Genomic DNA, 24,739 nt, shown 5'->3' with positions numbered 1-24,739 from the left:
AATGACTAGTCGGAATGAGAACTTCAGGGATTCACATAAAATTTCTGTTCCCCCATTTTTTCTCCTTCCTATTTTCTTCAGGTATTCATAATTTTAAAAACAAACATGGGATCAGTTCAGCTAATTCTGAAAAGCTTATCTCACCTGTTTCATTCTTCCTGAAAACTGTTCTCTGCATCTTGAATCCTGCTCTTCTGATGTCTTTTGGCTTGTGATTATATATATCTACATATACATATTATACAGATATGTATGTCGGGTTTTTTTCCCTCTAGGTATTCCAACCCAAATACCTGCTTCTTCGTTGATGCCAGGACCAGCAACAGGACCTGACTCTATTGTATCGCAGGCTCAGGTAACATCTGCTTCAGTTGCTGGACTTCCTGTGTGGCTACAAGCAGTTAACCAGCCTTTAATGCCTTTGCCTCAGACTCTGAATCCCTACCAGGATCCGCTATACCCTGGATTCCCTTTTAATGAAAAGGGAGAAAGAGCCGTTGCACCTCCTTACTCCCTGTGCAGTACTGGGGAAGACTTACCTAAAGGTGAGAAGATCTGAGTTTTGCACCATTTTCCCTAATAGGTCTTCTTTTCTTAAAATGTAGATAAACACAACTATTTTTGGTGCTGTTGTCATTCTTTGTCAAGAGCCTATAGTTGTCATTCCATGATTTAAGATATGGGAGGGAATATTGAATGGAGTTGTAACTCTTCAGTTTGCRTTGGCAGCATTGTGACTGTTTCAAGTGGTCACACCTGGAAATCTGACAGGATCATTTTGTGATTCTTAGCTTGCCCCATCATAACTTGAGGTTTTGTGCATGTAAAGAATTATCTTTAGAGAACTGCTTCCTGTCAGAGTAACCGCTTTGCTCATGTCATTTAAAAGTTTGGAAGCTATTGAGCATTTCCCTGCTGGTCTGGAAAATCCTGGTTTTGGCATATTACAAATGAAAGGTATGCCTGTAAAGAACAGCTCATGACTGATTGTGGACAGTGGTATTTGTTTAGTGAACTGTTTCTTAAAAAAAACAGAAGTTCACAGGCTGTTAAAACTAAACTTAAACTGTTAAAACTAAATTTAAACTGCTGTTGTGTTCTAGATAACTTAACTGTGGCAAAAAAAAATCCCAGCAAATCAATTGAAGACATGCAAGCAGTAACTTAATACAAGTGTTCTCTACAGAAATGGCACTTCATGCATTTTTTTTTATCAGATGAAGTCATTTAGGTCTTCATAAATATTTTTGTGTTTTTTTCTAGATAAGAATATTCTTAGATTTTTCTTCAATCTCGGTGTGAAGGTAACTCTTCAAACTTTGTTTTCATGTTTGTTATAAAAATCACTTGTAAATAATTGTTAATACTTGGAATGCAGAAATTTTGTTGCTGYAGCTGTACATTTCAAGTCCATCTTTCAGTTTGAAATACTTTCTTATTTTGTGTTCTGTTTACTGGGATTGCAGCAGTTCTCCACAGTATACAGTTCAAGTCAGCAGAAATCAAATTCATGTTGACGGCATAGTRAGAACTATTGGCATCCAACTGTGGCTGTACAGTCAGCAAATTGTGCTTTACAAAGCCATGGATAAATTGTGAATGTGAAGATGCTTCTTTGGAGTGCTGTGCATAGGGGATGAGAAAATGCCCTTAGATCTCAACCCTGGCTCTGTACTGGCAAAGCTACTGCAAGAGTCCAAGTCTTTCCCTGGGGACACACTCTTAAGTAACCAACATATCTGTCCTTTCTGCTCAGGTTAATGACAACAGTACCTTTTGAGTAATTACAGTAGTGCATCTGTGCAAATCTCTGTGTGGCTGGGGAAGAGGCTCATCCAAACCCAGCTTGGGTTCCATTGCTTGGCAACGAGTAGTTGTTTGCTTTCTTTCTGCCTTCTGTATGTAAAAAAGTTCTTTTTTTCCCCTTCTTACTCCTGCTATCAGGCAAACGACTTTGGCCAAAGTGCTGAGAGCTCTTGGGCTTATTTCATGTGACTTTGGCCATAGCAACGATACTCTTCGTGGCTGGGCATGGAAAGAGAAAATAGCACAATTTCCAATGTAAAYTTGATACTTCTGCCTAATATAAGTCTCTCTGCTTAATAGAAAATCTGCAAGTCATTAATTAGTGCCACCACAATGTATTTCAGCAGTGTGAATTTCMTAAGATGACATGCTTGGGACTCTCCTTACTGATACTTAGGATTATTGAGGGTGTAGTCTGTCGTTTTGGTGCTTCAGCACCATCTGCTGGTCCCAGACCACGTTGTAGTGGCTGTGCTCTCCGTTGGTGTCACAGGGTACATCAGGCCTGGGAACTACCCTCTGCATTGTCTGTCTGATGCTCTGCTCCAGACCTCCTGTACCCTGCTGGTACCCACGCCCTTCCASCTGCAGAGAGAGAGGGAAGGGGGTCCTGGAGAAGTGGTCTGGCTTTTCAGGATAGTTAGCTCCAGGGACTGTTTCTACAGATTCCAGTACATAAACGTGGAAGTAGAGAAAAGGGAAGGCGTGGCCACCTGAAGTGAACAGATTCAGTGTTGTGGCCTCTGCAAAGTGAGCTCTAGTATAACAATTGCCAATTAATAAGTGTACTTGAGGAAATGAGTTTGAAAGTCAAGCATTGTGCGTTTAACTATATAGAAATTGTTACTAAGTTTTCTTACTGTTCACAATTGTTGCCCGTTTCAACTGCATTTGGAAGCAAAACAACAAATTACRCCATCCTAGAGTTGTAGGATTTAGATTTGAGGGCAGTCACTATAAAGAAAATTAAYTTTTTTCTCCTATAACTAACTGTTTTGAAATGGTAAATGACTGGTGTACTTTTATGTCTCTCTGAACATTCAAAAGACCAAATAACTGATTTTTAAACTTTCTTCCCTGCTGTCTTGCAGGCATACAGTTGTCCCATGTGGGCACCCCATTCTTACCTGTACCCTCTGCACCAGGCCTATTTAGCTGCTTGTAGAATGTACCCAAATGTGACCCTTCCTGTGTATCCGCACAACCCCTGGTTCCAGGAGGCTGCTCCGACTCAGAATGAAAAYGAAACTGCACGACCAAACAGGCACTTTGCTGTTCAGACTGAGACCAGATCCAACGGTCAGATTCCGCAGGCTGACAGATCTCCATCACTGCCTCTGATCATACCTTCAGCTCAGGTGTCAGAAAGTCAAGGACAGGTCTGTGTTGAACCAGAGAATCCAGCTCAAGCTCTTCATGCGAACTACGAGGAGTCCCTGAGAGGAAAAAACATGTTCCCGCAGCCACCCTTTGGACACAATCACTTTCTAGGAGCTGTTCCAATAGCACCTCCTTTCTTTCCTCCCTTTTGGTATGGGTACCCAGTTCAGGGTTTCATTGAGAATTCAGTAGCGAGAYCTAATGTTGTCTTGTCACCTGAGGACAAAGAGGCAGCAGCTGGCACCTCTGCCAACATGTACATGAGCAAAGAATGCAGCCCTCCAGTTCCTGGAGTGAACTGTGCAGAGCAGCTCCAGAAGACCAACAGCAGCAGCGGCTCCAACACGGTCCCATTCCCAGTGGCTGCTGCAGGGGCCCCGAAAGACACTTCAGCAAGGGCACCTCAGCTGGAGCAAACCTGTCCTTCRGCTGCTCCTAAGCAGAAAACATCTGGGCAGCAACATCGCCCTCCGCAGACACAGGGCACAGAGAGGCCGATGGCAGGGCCCAGCACACAGCMACTGCTGGCAGAACCTCCTAAAAATGAACTGAAACCCAGCATTCCTGGCCGTAAGGAGAAGCCTGCTAAAGGGAGAGATTCCAAGGGCACTGGTAATGTGCAAACAGAAAGCAGGGCCCAGAGAACGAGGGAAGAGAGTTCTGAAGATGACAGTGAAGTTTCYGACATGCTGAGGAGTGGTAGATCCAAGCAATTCTATAACCAGACTTATGGAGGAGGCAGAAGGCCTAGACCTGACAGGGGTTATTCCAGCAGGGGAGGATACCAGTTCCAAAGAAACGAGGAGGCCTGGAAAGGACCACCCAACAGAAGCAGAGATGACGGCTACCAGTATCAGAGAAACTTTAGAGGGCAGCCATATCGGAATGACAGGAGAAGGGCAACACTGGGAGATAATCAGAGGGGGCAGCAAGCATAGAGTGTATGAGTGGATAATTGGAAAGTTTAAAATGCAGAAAGAAATTTGAAGTAGCAGTTTAAAATCTTAATTTCTTTTTAGYGAAGTTCAGTGATTCGTTTAATTCTCGGCAAGTAAAGTCTAGGAGGATGTCAAGTCCTACCATAGGGTTTTTGGGGAGATTCTAGAGTTTGTTTGGCTTAGCAGTTTTTCTTCAATGTCAAATTAGAAAAAAAAATAGGTTTAGTGTTTGATAATTCTTTTCCCCACAAAGATTTGAGTTTGTGATAGAAGATGGGTATGTGCGTTTACTAGAGTGACAAATGACAGCATTTGATGTGATCTAGATTCTAAAATTGACAGTAACATTGCACCAAATATAAATATATATTTTATCATACAATGCCTTAGTTCTGAACTGAGCTAAAGGAATTCTCAGCCTACTGCACTGTTGTCTCTGATATGCTTCCAACCCAAAGGCCTTTCATCTCAAAAAGAAAAAATATCTGTCAAACTTGAATGTTTCTCTTGTGTGTTACACATATGGCAGCCAGCTAACCCTGTGTCTTAGGTATGTTGTATATAGTTCTTTTCATAACCATAGGGTATATTTTTGAATTTTAAAAAGCATTTATTTGTTGAAATCAAAATCAAGACAAGCAGTCAAGAATACCTGTGTAAGAATTGAGAAGAATGGCTGTTTCCACCATGAGTTCTTCTTAATGCTGGTGTGACTAGAATGGTGCCTATGCCAACTGAATAATTACAAAGACAATAAAAATGTAGATGCTATGCATTTCCAAAATAATTCTGCATCTGTTATAATAGCAGAAGTTTTTTAAATGCCACTTTAACACTAATGCACTGACAAATCCTAGATATTTTGTGAGGAGATGCATAAAGTACGTGTTACGTTTTTTTAAGTTTGTACAATTGAGCTACTGTTCAGTATTCTTTTGTTGTTGCACTGTTGATGTTTTGCATGTACAACTCCTTGCTGGAACTACTTTTAAAAGCAAGAATGGAGAGTCTCAGTGTGCTCTGCTCTTCCCTACAATTCAGAAGAAAGTGGCTTCTGCCTTATATTTTTACACTGTGTCAGAGTTCTGATGCTRTTTCTTCTGAGCCCGGTTACGATCTCTGCAGTGTTCCTGTTGCCTTTGCAGTCTGGGTGTTCAGCTGTCCAGACTCGGAGAGTGCAGTGTGCACAGTATTCACTCTGCTCTGTTGCTCTGTAAAATTGAACTGTTGTGTATATTTTTATATCTCTGTATACAGTAGTGTAGGTGATGGTACCCATTCATTGTGTCTGAGATTGTACACCCTTGGTGCAAAAACCAGAGTGATAGTTACATGATAAAGAGTTTGTTTTCAGATGCATGCTATGTATAAAACCCTAATTAAAATAAATGTTTTGTCTTTTCACTTGTTTTCTAAATTATAATTATGTATTTAAACTGTTGCAGTGGCATTAAATGAAGTGTTGTTACAGAGGCAATTGTAGACTGCTTAGAATGATGAACAGGATGTGRCATGCAGCAAACAAAAAGGGTGTGAATTAGCAGTTTTTGTTCGTAGGGGTAATGCTAAACGTTTATTTTTTCTTAACCTAAATACTTAATTCAGAAATTTATTCAGTATTTCAAAAGAGGCAACATTCAGTTTTTCAGGTTAAGAATGAAGCACTGAGGGATTTAACTGTTGGTACCATTGTGGTTTTCTGTTTATCTCAACTGCTTTCAAAAACTTTAGTGGGCTGCTTGCAGAGCTTACTGGTGAATGTTAAACTTAACTCCTGTTGTCCCCCAGATTTGTGCAGCAGTCACTGAAATAATCATTCTGTCCTGGAGCAGGCAGTTCATCACGCAAGAATGAAGGCCKTAATGCTGCCTACAGAAATTTGTTGGGAAATAATGGGGAAGAGAGGCATGGCAGTAACTGGGAGGGATGTGCTTTTAGAGCTTACTTTTAAAAACCAACTTCTTCCAGTTGGGCCTACACCCTGCCTTGCTAGGACACTCTTCAGTCTAGGACTCTGAAGGACTGGAAGGTGTATTTTCTCCCTCGCTGATCAAGTAAGTCTGGTTTCCTCTCTTGCTGAAAGAGTTGTAGATTGATTGGCCCAACCTTTTGCCTAGGGCAAGATGTTTTAGATTGCAGGATCCTCCTGTTAATGTATGTAATATTCAGCATATAATGTGCTGTGATGCAGAGCTTCAGGTAATTGCTGAACTACATCTTTACCTTACCCTTACTACAACTGATAAGATGCACCACTCCAGTCTGAGGAGTGCAGAAACCACTCCAGTCYGAGGAGTGCAGAGGAGTACAAGTTTTCGTCAGCCTTTGGCAATTTTTGCCTGAGAGGGTGGTGGTGTAAGGAAGTGTTCAATACTTGCATTTCTTCAGGGAGTCCTGCTGGTATAGTACAGGTGGATTGGTGTTACAAGACAGGGGTAGTGTGGATATAATGCTCAATACTGCCCAGGTTATAAAATAACAATGCTAACACACAGAATGGCTTAAAGAAAAAAAGACAAACCACTTCTTTCTGTAGCTTCTGAGGCAAAAATGTAAMCAAAGAACAAAGCCATGTTTTCTCTCATAATGTTTTTCACATGCCAAGGAAGGCAGAGAAGAGAATATTGAATAAAAAATACTGTTCCTTACTTTTAAGAGATAGAGCTGCAAGTCGTTTTTACATGTCTGCTTAAGTAAGCAGGAGCCTTTAAATTTTCCTTCTGCATCCCTGAAGGACCTTTATGTATATGGAAGTAAGTTTTTAGTGAGATCTTTAATTTAATTTTTGTCTGTAAGGATCAAAGCTTTTACTTCAGGAAAAAGTAATTCCTGCATCTTAGCCTTATAAAGTTCTTGGAAGAGTAAGTTGGTAAGATGGAAACATGTTAATAATTCTTCAAGATTACTTCACTGAGTATTTTTGTCTGGATCTGAGAAGATGCACAGGGACAGATGTTTAAAAAAAGATGTAGCTACCTTGTTATATTCTTTGGACTGTATCTTCTGTGTGTGTGCTACAGTATGAGAAAAGRRGTGTGTGACATATAAGTATACATACTTGAATTAGTAATTCAAGAAATTCTGCAGTGTCACAGCAGTGTTGAAGTTAGGTCAATATTTTATTTATGAAACCCTCATCCAGAGAGATTCAACCTTTTAAAAGAGTTGCTCCTGTATCTTGACATTCTTAGTAAACTTCCCTCTTACACAGAAAACAGCTTCAAAGATTTATTTTAAAATGAGGAAGTTCAGGGTTCATGAGTGGGATATATTGAATTGAAAACCCTTAAATTTTGAAAAATCAGGAGACCCATTTGCACAATTTCAAGGTGGTCTATTATGAAATTCTTACGCTGAAAATAGGGCTGTGTCATCAAAATATAGAAAGTGGCAGTTTTACTCAGACTAGGATGTTTACTGCTACTGTTTCAGGTGTTAAATGCAGCAAGAGATTTTAAGCTCCAAAAGATTAATTGTTCTAAAACCTGATCTGAGCCATCTCATCACAATTCCAATRTGCATGTCTAGATGCCAGTTAAAAAGATGCTGGGATTCAATATTTAGTCATCCAGGAAGAAGTAGTTTCCACTCTTCTTTTGTTCAACATCCTTGGGAAGAGAAAAAAGGTCACTGTTACTTGAAGTAGTCTTTGGCAGACTTGAAAATAACTGAAATAAGACATTAGTAAACTCCTTTCTGCTTCCCTTATTACTCTTACTAGTTTCACATGCTGTTTTTCAGCACAGCAGAGCTGCCCTGTCAATCTTCATTTTGTTCCTTATTTTAAAATCTGGCTTCATATTAAACAATCATGGCACCTTTGTTGTAAAGRTACTCCTCTCTTACCTTGATGGAATTGAGTTTGTTTATTCTTGGTCTGTAATTGTTGGGGTCTCTTCTAAAAGTGATTTCRAGCTGAGATAAAAATTTATTCATTCCAGCCAAAAGAGTCTGTGGACTGTGAAGAGAGAAGAGCATTTCAGCTACATTTTCAGAGGTTTTATACTATATAATTACAGGCAACTTTGAGCTTCATCCTGAGCTCRCTCAGGGTTAGAAATGCAAATGTGAGCTGCATTTGGCATACCAGGATGTGCCACATTTTTAGTCAAACCCTATCTTCGATCCTGCTGAAAGAGGAGAGTAGTATCTCAGTGTGGCTTCCAGCCATGACMTTTACATTCTTTTTATTTTCTATCTACATGTGTGTGTTGGCACACTTAACATATTCAAAGAAAAAAACCCCAACACTTGCACCATAAGCAAAATCTAACAAATATCATTAATGTCACTTTCTCAGCATCAGTGTATGATTGTGATTTTTGAATTCCACCTTTATGTGTTCTTGGAAGGAACACTGTCAAAGCCAGGGTAGCAGGGGGTTGCAGACACATGGCAGACCAGTAAGTTTATTTCATCTGGCCTGTGCTAAGTTCTCACTGTTCTAAAAGCCTGATTTCTAGTAAGGCTGCTCATCAAAAAGTCTCTGTTATCTACGTGAAATTATTTCCAGGAACAAAAGTGGACATATCAAAAGGGACAGCTTTGGAAGAGTAAAACAATTGACACTGCACATTGCTGTCAGGACTTGTACTTCGCTACATTGCATACAGGTACCGTTCGTACATTGCTTTCTTTTAATACATCTGAAAATTATTTTCATGAGCATAGTTTACAATTGGTAGTTTTTGATTCCTTATGACTGATGCCATTTGATCTCTTCTGACTGTAATTTAGCCATCATGGTGCTAAATTGCTTAAGGCTGGTCTAAACCAGGAGCTGGTCTTAAGAGTTTGGTTAGGTTTTCCAACCCTGCCCCAGCTCTAGGTCTAGGCAGCCTGTAAGTGAGGATCAATCCCATTTTCTGTTCTATGATTCAAAACAAGTCAGAACCCTCACAACAACCTTGCATGCAGCTGAAATTTCCATAGGCTCTCACTGCAAGGGGTGACAATCTTGCTTGCTAATCCCAACAAGTCTCTTACCTGTTTGCCAGTGTGTTCTTSGAAGGAATGCCATCAAAAACAATCACACGATCAGCAAGATATGTAGCCATGATAAAATCATGTTCCACCACAAAAGCTGTTTTTTTAGCATGGAGAATGAAACTGAAATGAGGGGRAAAAAGGAAAAGTTCATGTGATCTCATTTTAACACTACTGCAAATTTCAGTTCCTTCCCCACCATGTGTACTCACCGTTTAATGACTCTGGCAGCCATCAGACGCTGTTCAGAGTCCAAATATGCTGAGGGCTCATCGATCAGATACACATCTGCAGGTTTACCCAGACAAAGAGCTAATGCCACACGCTGCAACTCACCACCAGACAGTGTCTGAACCTGGTTGTATGGAGGGAAACAAGGCCATGTTTAGTTCAGGTACAGGCTGAGAGTTAAAGAAGAAGATTAGGATATTGATTTGGACAATTAATACCTCCTGGTCAATAATGTTTTCTATCTGAAGTGGTTTCATTACGTCAGTTACAAACTGGGGGTGTGTGTAGGCATCTCTGATCTTCTCGTGCAGTAGCTGACGGACACTTCCCTAGCAGAAAGAAAATGTTGTTATTCAGTTTTATGCACCACAAAAAAAGACACAGAATTTTTTTTAAAATAGATGCAGATATAAAAGACAAAAAACATTTTTTTTATTAAGTATCTGTGTGTTTTGCAGCAAACACAATAAATAAGGCTGAAACATACCGTAGATTTAGGGCTGATTTTCTGTGGTTTGTAGCTGACATTCAGGACTGGGACCTCACCTGTAAAAAGACAAAATTTATAATGTAAACAAGAGCCTTTCCAGTATCTTTGAAATAGGTTTCAGCTGAGTATAACATATTACCTCCTTCATCAGGTGTAAGTCTTCCTGCAAGCATTCGGATAAATGTCGTTTTGCCAGTTCCTAAAAGAAAARTATACATTACACATTAATCACTTTTTAGTCATTTAGCTCTCCAACATTTATGTCACTGATACAACAATAACTAAGACTATTTAATAAAGAATACATTTAAAAATCAGACTGCTTTGAAAATTCCTATATTAACTTMCAGCACTTGCTACTACTTGCTTTTTCAAATGGAAGAGACATCTTAAACCTGCCACCTAACCTATGTTTTTAAAATGGGGTAACAGACCAACACAGTGGCACTGTGAACACTCAGTAACTTCATGTTCTCCCTAGTCAGGAAGTCAACCCATGGTGTGACATCTTCACTAGGTAACAAGCAGCTCAACCTGACTCAAACCCAGTAATTTTGAAGTCTGGCTCCCAAAGTGAAAAGGGCTTTAGGAGCAYATTCAGGGCTGAAGAAGCAGCTTCCAACACAAATTGCACTTACCATTTTCCCCTAACATCACCATGATTTCAGAATCAGTGAATTCTCCAGCTACTATGGATAGTTCAAATTCTCCCATCTTTTTTTTCATTCCTGGATATTTGTACATGCACATCTTTTTAACCTCTTCTTCGTTAGCTGTCTCAGCTACTTTAAACACCAGAGATGCATCTCGAAACCTTAGATTTTCTGTTGGAACATAGCCATCTAGGAAAATATTTATGCCTAAGATGGGAGSAAAAAAAGATCATTAAAAAAGGTCTGTAACAAAGTAAAATAAGATGAATTTCAATTCCTGGCTGTAAATTCCATTCAGGTAATGAGAATGATGGATTTTAAATTGCATGCTAAAATAAGCAACAAGMTCTCCTCTTTTAAAGTGTGCACATTAAAAAGATTGAATGAAGAAGAGCCTTACTAAACTTCAGAATAGCAGCTCTTCCTGAAAATCCACCATTAGTGATGTGAGACTGATTTAAAGGATTACAGCTACTACGGCCATTCTCTCAAAAACAGTTTTTACTGAGTCTTAGTACAACAAGCATGATCAGTTCAGATGAACACTACACACCTCTTGTTGAACCTCTCTCCTGCCCTTTCTCCACTACTTACAGGGTCTTTTGTGTAACTCCACTGTTTACAAAACACCTGCAAGTATCAAAATTATGTCCATACCAAAAGGGCATTTCATAATTAAGGCTTTTGGGTTGAGTTACAAATTTAAAATCAYGTAACATGGAAATTCTGAGAAAATAAAACAGTAGATTTTTCAGTGCTGAACTGTAACAGGAAGAACACACGTTTATGTAACAGACAACTGACCTTTTTGCTGTCTTTTTTGGCTATGTTTAAAAAGARAAATATGGCAAGAATTACCTTCTCTTACGCTGAAAGGCATGGTAACAACACCATAAGCACTTGGCACACCATACAGGCAGCAGATAAAGTCAGAGAGATAATCTAACACACTTAGATCATGCTCCACAACAATAATGTACCTGAAAAACAGAGGCAGAGAGATGTTATTTTACTTAAATGCAAAACTTTTTTCCTTACTCTAATCTTGCATAAACAAGAGCTATCAACATGACTTTTAGTTAATATGGTTTCTTCACTCTACTAAAAAAGGAGAGAGTTCAAACCTCTAAAAAGCATTTTTTTAAACTGTCCAATAAACCTGTGAATGATAAATTGAAAGCCCATCTTCAGTGTAAACTGGCAGATTCTTTTTGTACAGTAAGTGCATGGACACTGATTGATTTAAGTGAAAAAATACTTAGCACATTTTAAGAAAATAAAATCTTTTGTGAGAAAGGGATGAAATAGCAATATTCAAATAAAAGGTAACCACCAGTATTTTTCCRTCCTTATCATAAAATTCTGAAACAGGACAAGAAACTACAGGAATAAGTAATTCGCAAAAGAATAGAGTATGACTGACTTGGAATATTTRAAACATCTGTTAGTGCGCCATACTGAGAAGTGAGCACTTCTAAGGAGATGGACTGGATATTTTTYCCCTCTGTAAACAGTCATGCATTATTACAGTCTGGCAGAACAACTGATGCTTGTATTTACCTGTCAGGGTTTATTAGGGACCGAATAGTAATGGCAGCCTTCAAGCGCTGTTTGACATCCAGGTAGCTGGAAGGTTCATCAAACATGAAGCTAATCCCAAARGAAGAGCGAAGTCTTAGTGAATGCAAGCTTTCTACTTATTCAGACATAATAACATTTCAACCACTAAATATATGGAAATAAAAAGTAACCATTATTTATACTGAGAAAGGGAGACAAAAACTGAGAATTCTGCACATCTGCTTTCATTCTCTGTAGACTGACATGAAAGTGAGTTAAGTACTACTTGGCCAAAAACTCTGACAAAGTTATCAAAAGTTACAAGAAATCAGCGGTTAGGAGTCCCATGCACTCATTCTGAGTTACATCTAAATGAACTGAAAAGTGAAAAATATTTTAGAAGACTGGAAGAAGGGCATCTTCCAAAAAGAAAACTGAGCAAGGAAACCCACTTGAAACTCACACAAACCAAACAAAAAACAGCAGCCCAAGCAGAACAAAAACCAGCCGACCAAAAATTCATCAAGGCAAAAAAACCAAAACACTGTAACTCTTCTGATCTTGCTTTCTAAGTCCCAAGGAGTCAGGAAACAGCATAGATTAGACAGGAATATCCTGCTTGCCAGACAGAAGAGGGGGCACACAAGTTCCAAGAGGYGGGGAAGCAGCTGTACCTTTCTCATTCAGAGAGGCTAAGTGAGGGATGCTGTCCAACAGGACATATTTAGGTGCAATTAGGGAGAGGTTATGAAGYTGTGACACTGAAATTTAACACTGGCTTCTGAAATCAGCTAGTTCCACTCAGATAAATAAAAGTATACAAAATTCAGAAATTTCAGCTGATGAGTTGGCAAAAGCTTGATAATAATCCCTTTAAAACATTTTTTAATAATTATTTAATATTTTTAAATATTTAAAACAWAAGTACTATTGTTAGGAATAAGTGTAAATTTGAGGACCATATTCTGAGACAGATTATTAGAAGCAATGTGTAACAAAAGTAAATTAAACATACATATCAGCCTTCTGAATGCAAACAACTGCACAAGCAAATCTCTGAAGTTCTCCTCCTGAAAGGTCCTCAACATTTCTTTCTTTCAGGTGTGTTAAGTCTGCAAATAAGTGGTTAATTTTAGGTATGTTATAACCAACACAACAATCAATTTTTTTTTTACCTACAGAACATGTATAAACATAGMAAACATTCTACACAGAGGAAAAGAAAATAGAATAAGCATTCTGTTTATACAATATCAGTATCATACTACTAATATAAGTTCACGGCCAGCTAGGGCTGCTCTGCTGCATTAATTGCATGACTACTTCTTATCATGCAGAAGGATTACATTTCTATTTTTTCTTCCACCATATATTTGAGAAAGATTCTTGGCCCTAAAAAGAAACTATACCAGTTCTGAAAGTGTTTCTTGTGAGACTTAGCTGAAGAGTTCTGATTTTCAGGAAAGTCAYGTCCCTCAAACGTTACTGTACATGGGTGAAGCCAGTATTTTCTAAGTAGTTGAATGAACAGCCCATTTCAAGAATAGATTGTTTCACTAATAAATTAAACCACACTGAAAGCCCACACTCTTGGTGGCACAGTAGCAGCTCCACCTTTATTACCCAGTTCTACCAAAGAGAATCCCCTTGTGAATTCATCAACAACTGAATTTAGTAATAACTAAATACAAAATATCTACAAAACATTACACAGGCTGGACTATGCAGACATTCTTATTAATTGTGTTAATCTCAGAAGTCWATGTTACTCSCACTRTAATTAGACATATACAAGCTWTGGGGGAGAGTGATATTTAAGGATWACATTTTCTACATGCAGTGGTTCTCCCAAGGTGGATGCTAAGATTTTGCCACATTTACAAGCAAGCAAGAGCAGCAGATGGTAAGTGGAATTTTTCCAGATTGAAAAATAAGCACTTTCTACTATGAAAAAGAAACTGCATTTGATTCTGTTAACTACCACATATCAGTTAGTTTGCCTTTGCCACTAGAAAGTATTATGTATGTTATTTATATTACAGCGTGCCCTAGGCTTTACACTAAAGCATCTTTTCTTGTCTTTTTTTTTTGAGTTGGTATAATTTACATGTTCTATCACATTATGGTAACTTGATTTTTTCAGTAATTACGAACTTCTCAAATRCTTTGAAATTTGACTGTACAAAATCACTTACCAAGCTGTTGACATACAACAGTTTGTGTCTTAGTTTCATCCTTCCTGTCCAAAATTGATCCCACTGTTCCCTGTGTGATAAATAATAAAAAAGCCAAGCAACAWTAAAAATTTCAGACAATTCTGAATTATGTCACTAAGTAAAATCTTTCAACACAAGAGAAGCACTGCAGAAGAAGATCTATTAACACACTGAAATTCTATTAATTCTATTAACTCATTAAATGTCTCACCTTTGCAGCTTTAGGGATCTGGTCCACGTACTGAGGTTTAATGATAGCTTTAAGGTCATCTTCCAGGATCTTGGTAAAATAATTTTGTAATTCAGATCCTCGGAAGTAAGTCAAAATTTCTTGCCAGTCAGGTGGATCCTGTGACAAAATTAAAGCCTGTGTTTACTCATATAGTTTAAAAAACACAGTAAGAAACCCTAAATTTAAAATTCTAATCAATATAGCAGATAGAATATGCTTGTAAGATGACAWACCAAAAAAACCCCAAAACCATTCCAAAACAAAAATTTAGAGATCTTTTTTAAGAGGTATTACCAGCCTTTTAAAAAAACCTAACTTTGCACGGTTAAGAAGCTACTATGCTGTGCTTTGAACTGAAACTACTTCATGGGGAAAATGACAGCATGGATTCATGTAACTATACTTACCAGCCATCTGATACAACTAATCCAAAGGAAAAGGACTGGAAAGATTAAAGMACAAACTTACACAGAAGATGCAACAAATTTGGTAATTTTCTCTGCTTCTAGCAAACATTTGCAAGAAAACAGAAGAAGAAGACAAAGGAAAAATGATAAATTGAGAAAAAAAAACAAACCTGTTCAGAGCAATCACTCAGGAAAAAGTCCCCCCTTGCACAGTGTACTACTCTGAGTGGTGCTGAGTTAATTACTTTGATGATAAACACTATGGAATCAGATATGTGACACAGTCACATTTCCAAACCAGGCAAATTCACACAGGAAATGCTTCATCAGTTTTAAAGCAGAAGCAACATGGAAGATTCAATTCATACCACGTGTTTCTGTGGTCATAATGATATGGCTCCTTCACAGCAATGTCTGATTTTGGAAGCATGGTTATTCAATTAAGTACACATTCAGAAAATCTAAAGTTTTGCTATTTCTGCATTATTACCACCTGAAACAAGAAGTCCACAAAATAATATAAACCAAACTTGAAAGAGAATGTAAAATGTAGCTGAGAAATTATAATTTCTTTGCAGTTTTAGGTGATGGCCATGAAATGAGTAATTTGTTAAAACATTACTTTTTCAGGTAACGAAACTGCTGAAGAAAGTTTGAACACACTTGTTCTTACGAGTGCTTCCTAAAGGATAAAAGTTTGCATCAGAATTCAACTGTCCCTGTGCTATTTGAAGGTAACGAAGTGCTACCTGAAATACTGATAAAAGGGAGTCCTAACAGTTACTATTTATGCCTTTTCTCTAACAGCATTCACTCTTTGGAGTAGTGCTAGGTAAAGAAGCCCTGGTAAAATATTTTGCTCACTGGCTGCAGYTCAACTTGGGAGTAAATATACAGAAAAATGAATTATGAATTCCTATTAATAYCAGCAGATTACAAGTTGTTGTATGTCTGGTTCTTAAAAAACACTGTTTCTAATTAACTAACAACATGAAGAAACTAAGGATTTTCAGAGCTCAGTACTGAAGTGTACAGAGGGAAATAACTTCAACCACAACTTACATACTAACAACATATTTAATGAGAAATCCTCCTCAAAGAAATCAAGATAAAAATGCCTAAGAGATCACAAGGATACACAGTAAGTGCTTGTAGACACTAGAGCTGTTCAGATAAAAATGAAGCTAACTTAGAAGAAACTCCAGTACTTGGGCTACTTAAATCCCTGATAGGAACAGGTAAATTGTGCAGGGAGAAAAACCTGACATTTTTTTAAGGACTGGTATTAAAAAAACCCTTAACCCTTAAATGTGGCTTCAGGACAGAAACCCACCTTGGATATGTATCTTTAGTGAGTAAAAATTACAATTAGTATCCTTGTCTTTTTTGAGAGAAATACATTGTTTGCAAGAAAGCCTTTGTTAACAACACCCTTCCAATACTATTCCAGTGTGGAGTAGGTCACTGGCTGTCAATAGACAAAATGCCAACACCCCCACAAATACAAAAATTAAGTCCAAAACTATAAACACAGCTATCTAGATTGCCAACTCTATTTCATTCCTGATACGTACATCATATTTTCCAAGATTTGGCTTCTGTTTTCCTGCTAAAATTTTCAAGGCAGTTGATTTTCCAATACCATTGGTTCCAACCAATCCCAGTACTTCACCTGGACGAGGGATAGGCAACCTGTACATAACATTGATAACTGTTATATTAATGCCATCAGACACTAACATTTGGGGTTCAAGAGAATTTTACAACCCATTTTCAGACTTTGATTATTACAGCCTACTTTRTTAACTTGCAAATATCTAACTCAAATTTTGTAACATTCCTTAAAAATAGAAGATCATAAGAAATATTTAAGGACCATCTGTTTTTAAATAGGGGCTCTGTAAAATAATCACTAACATTTTRTTTCACTGCCATACTTTTTAGTAAGAAAAACATAATTAGCATTCCAAAAGGAAGTTACTGAGGTAAAAACTAAGAACACTTTGATGTSCTCTATGTTTACACTACCAAAAACTTGAATTTTTTGTCTCTTTTACATTGACATTTGAAAAATAAAATACCTGTGAAGTTTGAAGGCATTGGCACAGTATCTATGCGTTGTTTCTTTCTCCAGGTTGCTAGGTAAGTTAACAATTGACAAGGCKGCAAAAGGACATTTCTGGAATTGAAATAAATTACAGATTACTAGTGCATACAAYGATTTATTTACAAAAGACTATGTTTTGTACTGCACCCAGCTGTGCATTTACATTTTTAAATGGACTTCAACCAAATTTCCTTTACATGGTCAACCTGCCAAGGAAGTTCTATACCACACTTTTCAAATTAATAGTCTGCAATTTAGACTGTCATTCTACAATACAAATCAGGCCCACTGCATATATTCTCCACCTCTTTCACAAAAAACGTATTTCTGCTGCTAGGTGTCTACAGATAAAAACAAACAAAAAAATCCAAACAAAGCCAAGCAAAAACAAAGTCACAATCAAAACCCACACACTGCAACTCAACCAGTTCAGTCAAGTGACACAGTTCTTCACTTTTTATAAACAGTAACAGTTAACTGGMTCTGATTAGTCCAGGGAAGAAAACCGCTTTCTGAGGTTACACTATGCACTATACACCAAATACAATAGCAAAATAAGGAAAATGTAACACTTTAAAGAAAGCAGTTTAACTTTTACCTTGATGCAAATACCACAACCAATACAAAGKGTTTCTGAAATCCATGCTATTTTGCTCTGTGATGTGACTTCTATGCAAAGTTTTCCTGGTGGAAAAAAGATAGAGATAAGATCAATAAAGTTTTTGGTGAATCAGACTTCTTGTCAGTACTACTAAATTCCACAGAGGAACATGTTATTGATGAACGTTCACTGAAGCTTCAGATCATCTAGAGGGTTGAAAAGTGTCATTACTAAGAATTTTCATGCTTTCAATGATATTTCTAAAGGCCTTATGAAACAAAACCTTGAATGATATACRAAAACAGCTATAAAAAACTCATTCCTTCTAGTGGAACTTGATTTTAAATTCTCCAAGTGCTTCCATACTTTGTTAAATTGTATCTCTTACCCATTCGAACCACAGGACAACTCTTCTTGCATTCCTGACGACATTTCTTTGGCTTACACTTGTCATGGTTGACTATAGCAATTCTTGTTAATTTGTCTGCCATGATGCACAATTTAGGGTTAAACACATACACCAATTATGAGAAGGAGTAGTGGGAGTCTTCCAGACCTTAAGAAAAAGAAAAAAAAATCCCGTAAGAGACCATGCTACTGAGRGCACAGAGAACACACATATTCTAAGTTATTACTAGTGGAGAACAGAGATGAAAAAAGAAAAAATTATTTCATTTTTTCCTCTTTTAAGCAATGTGGGAAATAGAGCAAAGTCAGAGATACAAATAACAAGGGTACTGATATTTAGGTAACTGCACAAATTTTTAACATCAGCTTTCCATCCCATTACTATTTTTCCAGTGTAAAAATAAAATTGTGATTGTGTCTGAAAATGGATTTGTTTTCAAAAAAAGCATGTAGTAAGAATGTAAGAACCTATACAACTGCACATTTCAGTTTCACAAGCTGCCTTGTGTAAAGCACCTTTACTCACACTGTCAAATTGTGACTACAACTATTACAATAATATGATTAGAATATACATTTACAGACTGTATGCCAATATTCTGCATTAGAGGATTAATATAGTTGAAAATGTAAGCCAGTTTTCAAAGTGAAAATTCACAGTTTATAAAAAGCATTTAAAAAGTAAATCAGGCAATGTGAGCAGACATATATGATGATGCTCAATTCTTTTATCTTGAGTTTCACTAGCATTTAAATAACTAGAGTTGCATTCTGGATTTCCTAATCAACGGTATCAATGCCTATAATAGATTTCAATAAAAATAAGTAAAATTAAGAACACAGAAAGGCTCTGCAAAGGGATCTGGCTAAGCCGCATCCATGGGACAAGGCCAATGGTATGAGGATCAGTACGGCCAAGTGCTGGGCCCTGCCCTTGGGTCACAACCAACCCAGGCAGAGCTACTGGCTGAAAGAGAGTTTAAGGAAAACTGCCTGGTGGGAAAGGACTGGTTGGTGCTCAACAGCAGCTGAACATGAGCCAGCTGTGCCCAGGTAGGCAAGAAGGCCAATGGCATCCTGGCYTGGATCAGCAATCRTGTGGCCAGCAGGACCAGGGCARGGATTGTCCTTYTGTACTCTGCACTGGTTAGGCCCCACCTCAAGTGATGTCCACTCCTGKGCCGCTCACTAAAAAACTGCTGGAGCTAGCCCAGAGAAGAGAAGTGGGAGCTGGGGAAGGATCTAGAGGGTAAGTCCTATGAGGAKTGGCTGAGGCAGCTGGGGTTGTTTTGCCTGGARAAAAAGAGGTTCAGAAGAGCCCTTATCACTATCTACAACTGCCTGAAAGAAGGGTGTAGCAAGGTGGGGGTCAGTCTTYTTCCAGATAGCAAATGACATGACAAGAGGAAACAGCCTCAGGTTTCACAAGAGGAGGTTTAGATTGGATATTAGGAGAAATTTCTTAACTGAAAGGTGGACAAGCATTGCAGCAGGCTGCCCAAGGAGGYAGTGAAGTCACCATCTGTGGAGGTGTTTGAAAGGTATGTAGATGTGGCAGTCAGAAACACAGGTTAGGGCACAGAGCTGGGTTAATGGACTTGAAAATCTTGGAAGTCTTTTCCTACCTAAAAATTATATAATTCTATGGAGTACTAGATTATTAAATATTCCTGAAATCACAAATAAATGCATGCAAAGAAATGAAATTATGACTTGTACTCCTGTCTATAATCCCCTCTTCCCTTGCTTAGCTACTTGTAGTATACATTGACAAGCACTGGATTATACTGGGACTCAGTACTTTTTATTCAACAGCTACAGCAAGGAAGGGAAGGACAGAGAATTTTAAATTTAAGTCTTGGTAGATAAAAAAGGTAGAATGTGTTTTAAAGTACATTTATATTTCCTCTYTCATACTACTGAGAATAAACACAATAATGATTTTCATCTTCCTATGAACAATGGACATGTAAGGACAACTGTCTCCACTCCCTCCTTCTCCAGAACAACAAAGATAACTGAATTATGAGGCTTTTGGAAGATTTAAAGATATTACAGATGASAAAAACATTTTTAAAGTCATAAAAGGTCTTTAAATAAAGTACAAAGCATTTTGATTTCACCACCACTAAATAAAAYGATGGCAGCCCTACAGATAATGCCAATCCTAAATAATTTCAATGCAGTATCAGCTCAGTGATGTAACTGGGAAGAAGCCTTGAAATACTTCAGGTTACCACACAGTCCAACAGTACAGTTTCTTCCAAAAACAGGATCCAAACATTTTTTTATTAAAGGAAGTATTTTGTGCTGCATGTCCAGTTAACATTCACTTCACCAAACTAAAGCATTGGTTTACAGACTATATTTACTACATATGGTTATTAGATGAAGAAAGGTKGTGACTTGTAAACTTCCTGAAGGAAGCAAGAATAAAATAGGTGTATGGCACATTTATCATGTTAAATCCTACCCTTCCATAAACTTCAGTTGGAAGAAATCCTCCAGATACTACTACAAATGAAAAGRAGAAAGATGGACATGTAACAGTGAGCAAAGGTCAGAAAAGCAGATGTTACCTGTATCCTTAAATCCTTTACTACCATACTTGAGAACATTCTAAGTGGTTCTTTTTAAAAGTTGTAGTCTTATTCCTTTCTTCAATTTCCAAAGAATTYTTAAACTAATGTCAAAAGATATTCTTCATCGGATATAAATGAATGAAATTATTACTCACGGTGCCAAACTTATTGTGGAAGTTTCTACTTATATTTAATTTTTTTCTTTAATATTTTAAATTTCCTGAGCCAGACAGTCCTATTAACATAGCTGATGTTTTTAAATAAATTACTGAATATAAAAAAAAAAAAAAAAGTGATTTAACAGTTCTGTATCATCACACAAGACTGACAAAGTAGGGCTGAACGTTGAAATTACAACCATAGACCAGGCCAACATGCATGGAATAATAAGTCTGCAGTTCCCACTTTAATACATGAGAAAAGAAACCAAAAGCCTTATTTTTAAAGACTATAATCACATCGGAGTCTGGGTGATTTTCCTGGGAACAGATACTGGATATTGTCATTACTTCCAGTCAAGATACATTCCTTGGGAAGACATCCCAGTGCTTTCCACTAAAATCTTGTAATTTACAGCACAAAGAGTATTTGGGAGTGAATCACTCCCTTTTTGTCTTCCCCARGAAAGTGCCTAACGTGGGTCAGCCCTTTCTCCAAGGCCTGAGCAGACAGACAGACCATTCTTGCCCCTGAGCTGTAGGYAGCAGTGAACCAGTTCCGTGGGTTCAAAAAGCAAGCTCCAGAAGACAAACCTGCTGTGGCACAGTAGACTGCCCCTCCCCAAATCCCCAAACTCTGCTCGAGGTTCCTGCTGAGCAGTGGTAAGAACAGCCAGACATCTCCCCTCAGTCACCCCCACTTCCAGCTGGGATTTAGCCTGAAGCCTCAAAGCAGGAAAGTGGGATGGGGGCTGCTCTCAAACACCAAGGCAAATGTGGCTTGAAACAATCAATTCTCRCCAACTTTCTCAGCAAGCTTTCCACACTCTTGGGGGGATAATCAGACTGAAGTTTACACTCAYTGCTAAATCAGACTCTGGTTGGTAAGCAATGAAACAGCCCAAGTTTGRGGTTTTTTTWAATTATAACTTACATGGGAAAATGCCCATCTGTGGTGAATAGTTTTGAAGGGTCAGAGAAGTGTTAMGTATGTACACTAAGCATATTAAAGTACTTGGTGGGAGGAATAGAAGCAATGAAGCAGCATGGAGACAACACACTCCTGACTCTGTTCCCATCTGCATGATGGAAACGTCAGTTTATCCAAAACTCTCTAGTGATCTTAACCATTTTCAGAAAAAAAAGTATTTGTGACTCTTGTCACTTCTGAAATATTTCCAGGACTGTGCTGATGTCTACAGTTACAGCTGTGCACAAGAGAAAATAATAATTTCTACTTAGAACTCAGAAACAAATCAATGAACTGTCCAAAACCAGACTGAACTCAAGTTACATATTTACACCCAGTTATCTGACTGGCATTTAAATTAACATATGGAACAGGATGGTCTGATTCCAAGGAGCAGAACTCTCAGGACACTGAACACAGACCAGCAATGTCACAGTACAGCACACCAGTAACTGTGCAGTGCTGTCAGCAGTTTAGGGACAGGAGAAACTGGTACTCAGAAGCATTTGAATTCATGACTGTGCCTATCCTTTCCATATCAAAAAGAACAGAACGAACAACAGGATATGAAAATATTCATTTGCTACTAACTACTTGAGTAAAGAACTATTTTGAATTAGTAAATGATGATGGAGTGGCAGTAGAAAATCTTCCCAGAATGGACTGACATAGGTGAAAGAATTAGAATGACTAAGAACTGCTGGATAGAGTAAAAAGATGTTCTAAATACCTTGGCAGTATCATTTATTGAAGCCAAAAGCTGTCTATTATGTTCAATTATGTCATTTAATACAAAAAAATCAAACATGTCTAAAAATAAGACACAAGACATGTTATCACAAGCATTGTAAAAGTCAGCACTTGTAGGTTGTCTGACACAGCTGTTGCACACTGACACACCAGATTACAAAAAAAAATGCAGCATATATGCAGACCTTGCTATCTGTCACAAAAGGCAACAGCCATGTACAACCTGTAGAAACAATGCAATGTACTTGCATTAATAATATTCATTTCTTTCACAGGCATTAGAGCTAAATTAGAATTTACTAAGTCAAGCCAATTATGACTGAGAAGGATTTGAAATTGCATGGAATTGTTCAGACTTGAAGAAAAATTAAAACGTTAARAACAAAAGAARACTGAAACAAAACCAGAGGCTATTCAACAAAAAGATATGAAGGGAAGGTCTTAGTTCATAAYTGTACCATACTTTAGTTACTTTGCACAAAACCAGTGAACATTTAATAAAATTACATTGCATCAGACCTCAGAGAGAAATGCTGTGGAAAGAAGGGAGGATGAGCAGCATTTCCAGTTGCCATTGAAAACAAGTTCAAGAATTGCCTTTCAATTGCATTGCTGATGGACTACAGTCACAAAAACATAACAAGAACAAGACAGTTAAGAACTAGAATATTCAAAATTTAAATGAAAGATAAATAAGGGAGATCACTACATCAGTAAGTTTCAAAGCAGAAACAGTAATAAAACAATCCAGCAAAAAAAATCCAAAACAAATAAAATTTACCAAGAATTAAGAAACAGTCTCTGCTTAAGGTTTTGACATTTGTTTTAGAAACYGAAGCAATGTAAAAAAAAAGTTTAGACATGTCCCAAATTTACCTACTGTATGAAATCATTATGTTACTCATAAGGCACGACATGAATAAGAAAACATGTTAACATGAAAGCATATGGACAAGCATACTGACGCTGCAAAAAGAGTGGGTGTGTTTAGCTTGTGCTGAGCACTATTAATTATCACTCAATCTTTAACATTTCCCTTTAACATAAAGCGAGAATGAACGCATAAATTAGTAATCTAATGAAACTAATGAAAGTATTTCATGACCATTGGATTAGGACTGGAGTTTAGAGAAYCACAGCAGGGAAACTAATTAGGACGTGGAAAATGTCACAGAACTTGCAGGTGAAATATCCAAATGCATTCCAGGGAGGAAACACCACCATGGTCCTTGAGAAAAGCCCTGCCGACTTCTTTTGTTTTTACACATACCTTATAGAAAACGGGCCTTATTCTCCTACCTTATCGCATCTCCTCACCGCCCCACAAGCACACACGTGGATATCAGCTTCTCCCAAAAGGCAAAACACCGCTTTCCCCCCCCTCTCCCCACGCCGAGGAGGAAGTTCCCCGTTTTTATAGGAGCAAAATGCCGGCATTCCCGTTCCCAGAGCCAGGCCTCCACCAGCAGGCGAGGATCCCGCGCTGCATCCACAGGGAAGCCATTCCTGCGGCCGGGAGCAGCAGCAGGGACGGCGCTCTCTGACCCCGGCTGGCACAAAACCCGAGGCGCCGGGGATGACGTGCCGCATGTGCAGACAGTGCCGGCCCGGGCCGTGCCCACGCCGGCAGCGAGCCCCGATTCCCAAGAGCCTCMAGCCCTGAGGCCCGGGCGGGGCGCGGTGCAGCCGACCCCTCTCCCACGGTGGATCGGGCGCGGCCGCCGCCCAGGCCGAACCCAGCGGCGGCGGCCGGGCCGGCAGCACGGGATGAGGAGGGSGGCCGCTTCCCTACCGTCTCCATTGCCGTGCGCGAAGGTCGGAATTCCCTGCCGGCATTACTCACCGGGAGCTGTGAGAGGGGAGCGGCAGGAGGAGGGCTGGGAGCGCGCGCGGTGCCCTCGCGCCGCGGCGGGGGAGCGCTGTCCGGTGATCCCGCGCGCGGGCCCGCGCGCGCRACGTGCTCGCGCCGCCGCCACCCGGCCAAGATGGCCGTCGGGCCCGGGGGGCGGGGCCTGGGCACGCGGCACGGAGAGGAGGGGAGAGAAGGGAAGGAAGGGCGGCCCTCGCCATGGGTAGGAGGGGTGGGAAGGGCGGCTCTCACCATGGAGACCGCGAGCGCGGTCGTTCCGGAGGGAGGGCAGCCTCCCGGGGCGGGTCGGAGCCCGACTCCCCGAGCCCGCCGTGCGAGGGGCGGCCCCGCTTCAAGGGGAGCCTGCGGTTCGGCACGGCCCGTTCCCAGGACAAAGGTCTTGCTGGTCTCTACC

At 39.1% G+C, this 24,739-nt stretch overlaps 3 protein-coding genes across 8 annotated transcripts in view; 2 read left to right on the top strand and 1 right to left on the bottom strand.

Annotated features, from left to right (window-relative positions):
• OTUD4 (OTU deubiquitinase 4) overlaps positions 1-5,528 on the top strand; it is a 28,874-nt gene extending 23,346 nt beyond the window's left edge. For 4 of the 5 annotated variants that reach the window (XM_057376301.1, XM_057376298.1, XM_057376299.1 and 1 more), the window contains exons 20-22: positions 276-545; positions 1,264-1,304; positions 2,898-5,528. In XM_057376301.1, the coding sequence (XP_057232284.1) occupies positions 276-545; positions 1,264-1,304; positions 2,898-4,124 (1,538 nt within the window). In that variant the 3' untranslated portion in view covers positions 4,125-5,528. The remainder of the gene's footprint in view (positions 1-275; positions 546-1,263; positions 1,305-2,897) is intronic. The other variant, XM_057376300.1, reaches the window with a different exon arrangement.
• Positions 5,529-6,625: 1,097 nt separating this feature from the next.
• ABCE1 (ATP binding cassette subfamily E member 1) lies at positions 6,626-24,471 on the bottom strand. 2 transcript variants are annotated; one of them, XM_057376304.1, is made up of 18 exons: positions 24,319-24,471; positions 17,996-18,163; positions 17,605-17,690; positions 16,981-17,078; positions 16,474-16,591; positions 14,472-14,609; positions 14,240-14,309; positions 13,060-13,156; positions 12,045-12,134; positions 11,343-11,464; positions 10,470-10,691; positions 9,971-10,030; positions 9,829-9,887; positions 9,560-9,670; positions 9,323-9,465; positions 9,111-9,233; positions 7,971-8,082; positions 6,626-7,732 (listed from the first exon to the last, which is right to left on the bottom strand). In XM_057376304.1, exons 2-18 carry the CDS (start codon positions 18,096-18,098, stop codon positions 7,685-7,687), a joined length of 1,800 nt encoding a protein of 599 aa, XP_057232287.1. In that variant the 5' UTR covers positions 18,099-18,163; positions 24,319-24,471; the 3' UTR covers positions 6,626-7,684. The 2 variants fall into 2 exon arrangements, with proteins under 2 accessions (XP_057232287.1, XP_057232288.1); XM_057376305.1 differs by lacking the exon at positions 24,319-24,471 and adding an exon at positions 23,775-23,983.
• The window catches only part of ANAPC10 (anaphase promoting complex subunit 10), a 33,701-nt gene continuing 33,057 nt past the window's right edge, over positions 24,096-24,739 (top strand). Inside the window, exon 1 of the mRNA XM_057376314.1 lies at positions 24,096-24,290. The gene's annotated coding sequence lies outside the window, so the exon portion shown is untranslated. The remainder of the gene's footprint in view (positions 24,291-24,739) is intronic.

This window comes from Malurus melanocephalus, unplaced genomic scaffold (assembly GCF_030028575.1).
Source record: "Malurus melanocephalus ecotype Western Australia unplaced genomic scaffold, MMel_1.1 scaffold_277, whole genome shotgun sequence".
Classification (NCBI taxonomy): Eukaryota; Metazoa; Chordata; class Aves; order Passeriformes; family Maluridae; genus Malurus; species Malurus melanocephalus.
Note: the sequence above shows the minus strand (reverse complement) of the source record. Positions and strands in the feature narration are given on the sequence as shown.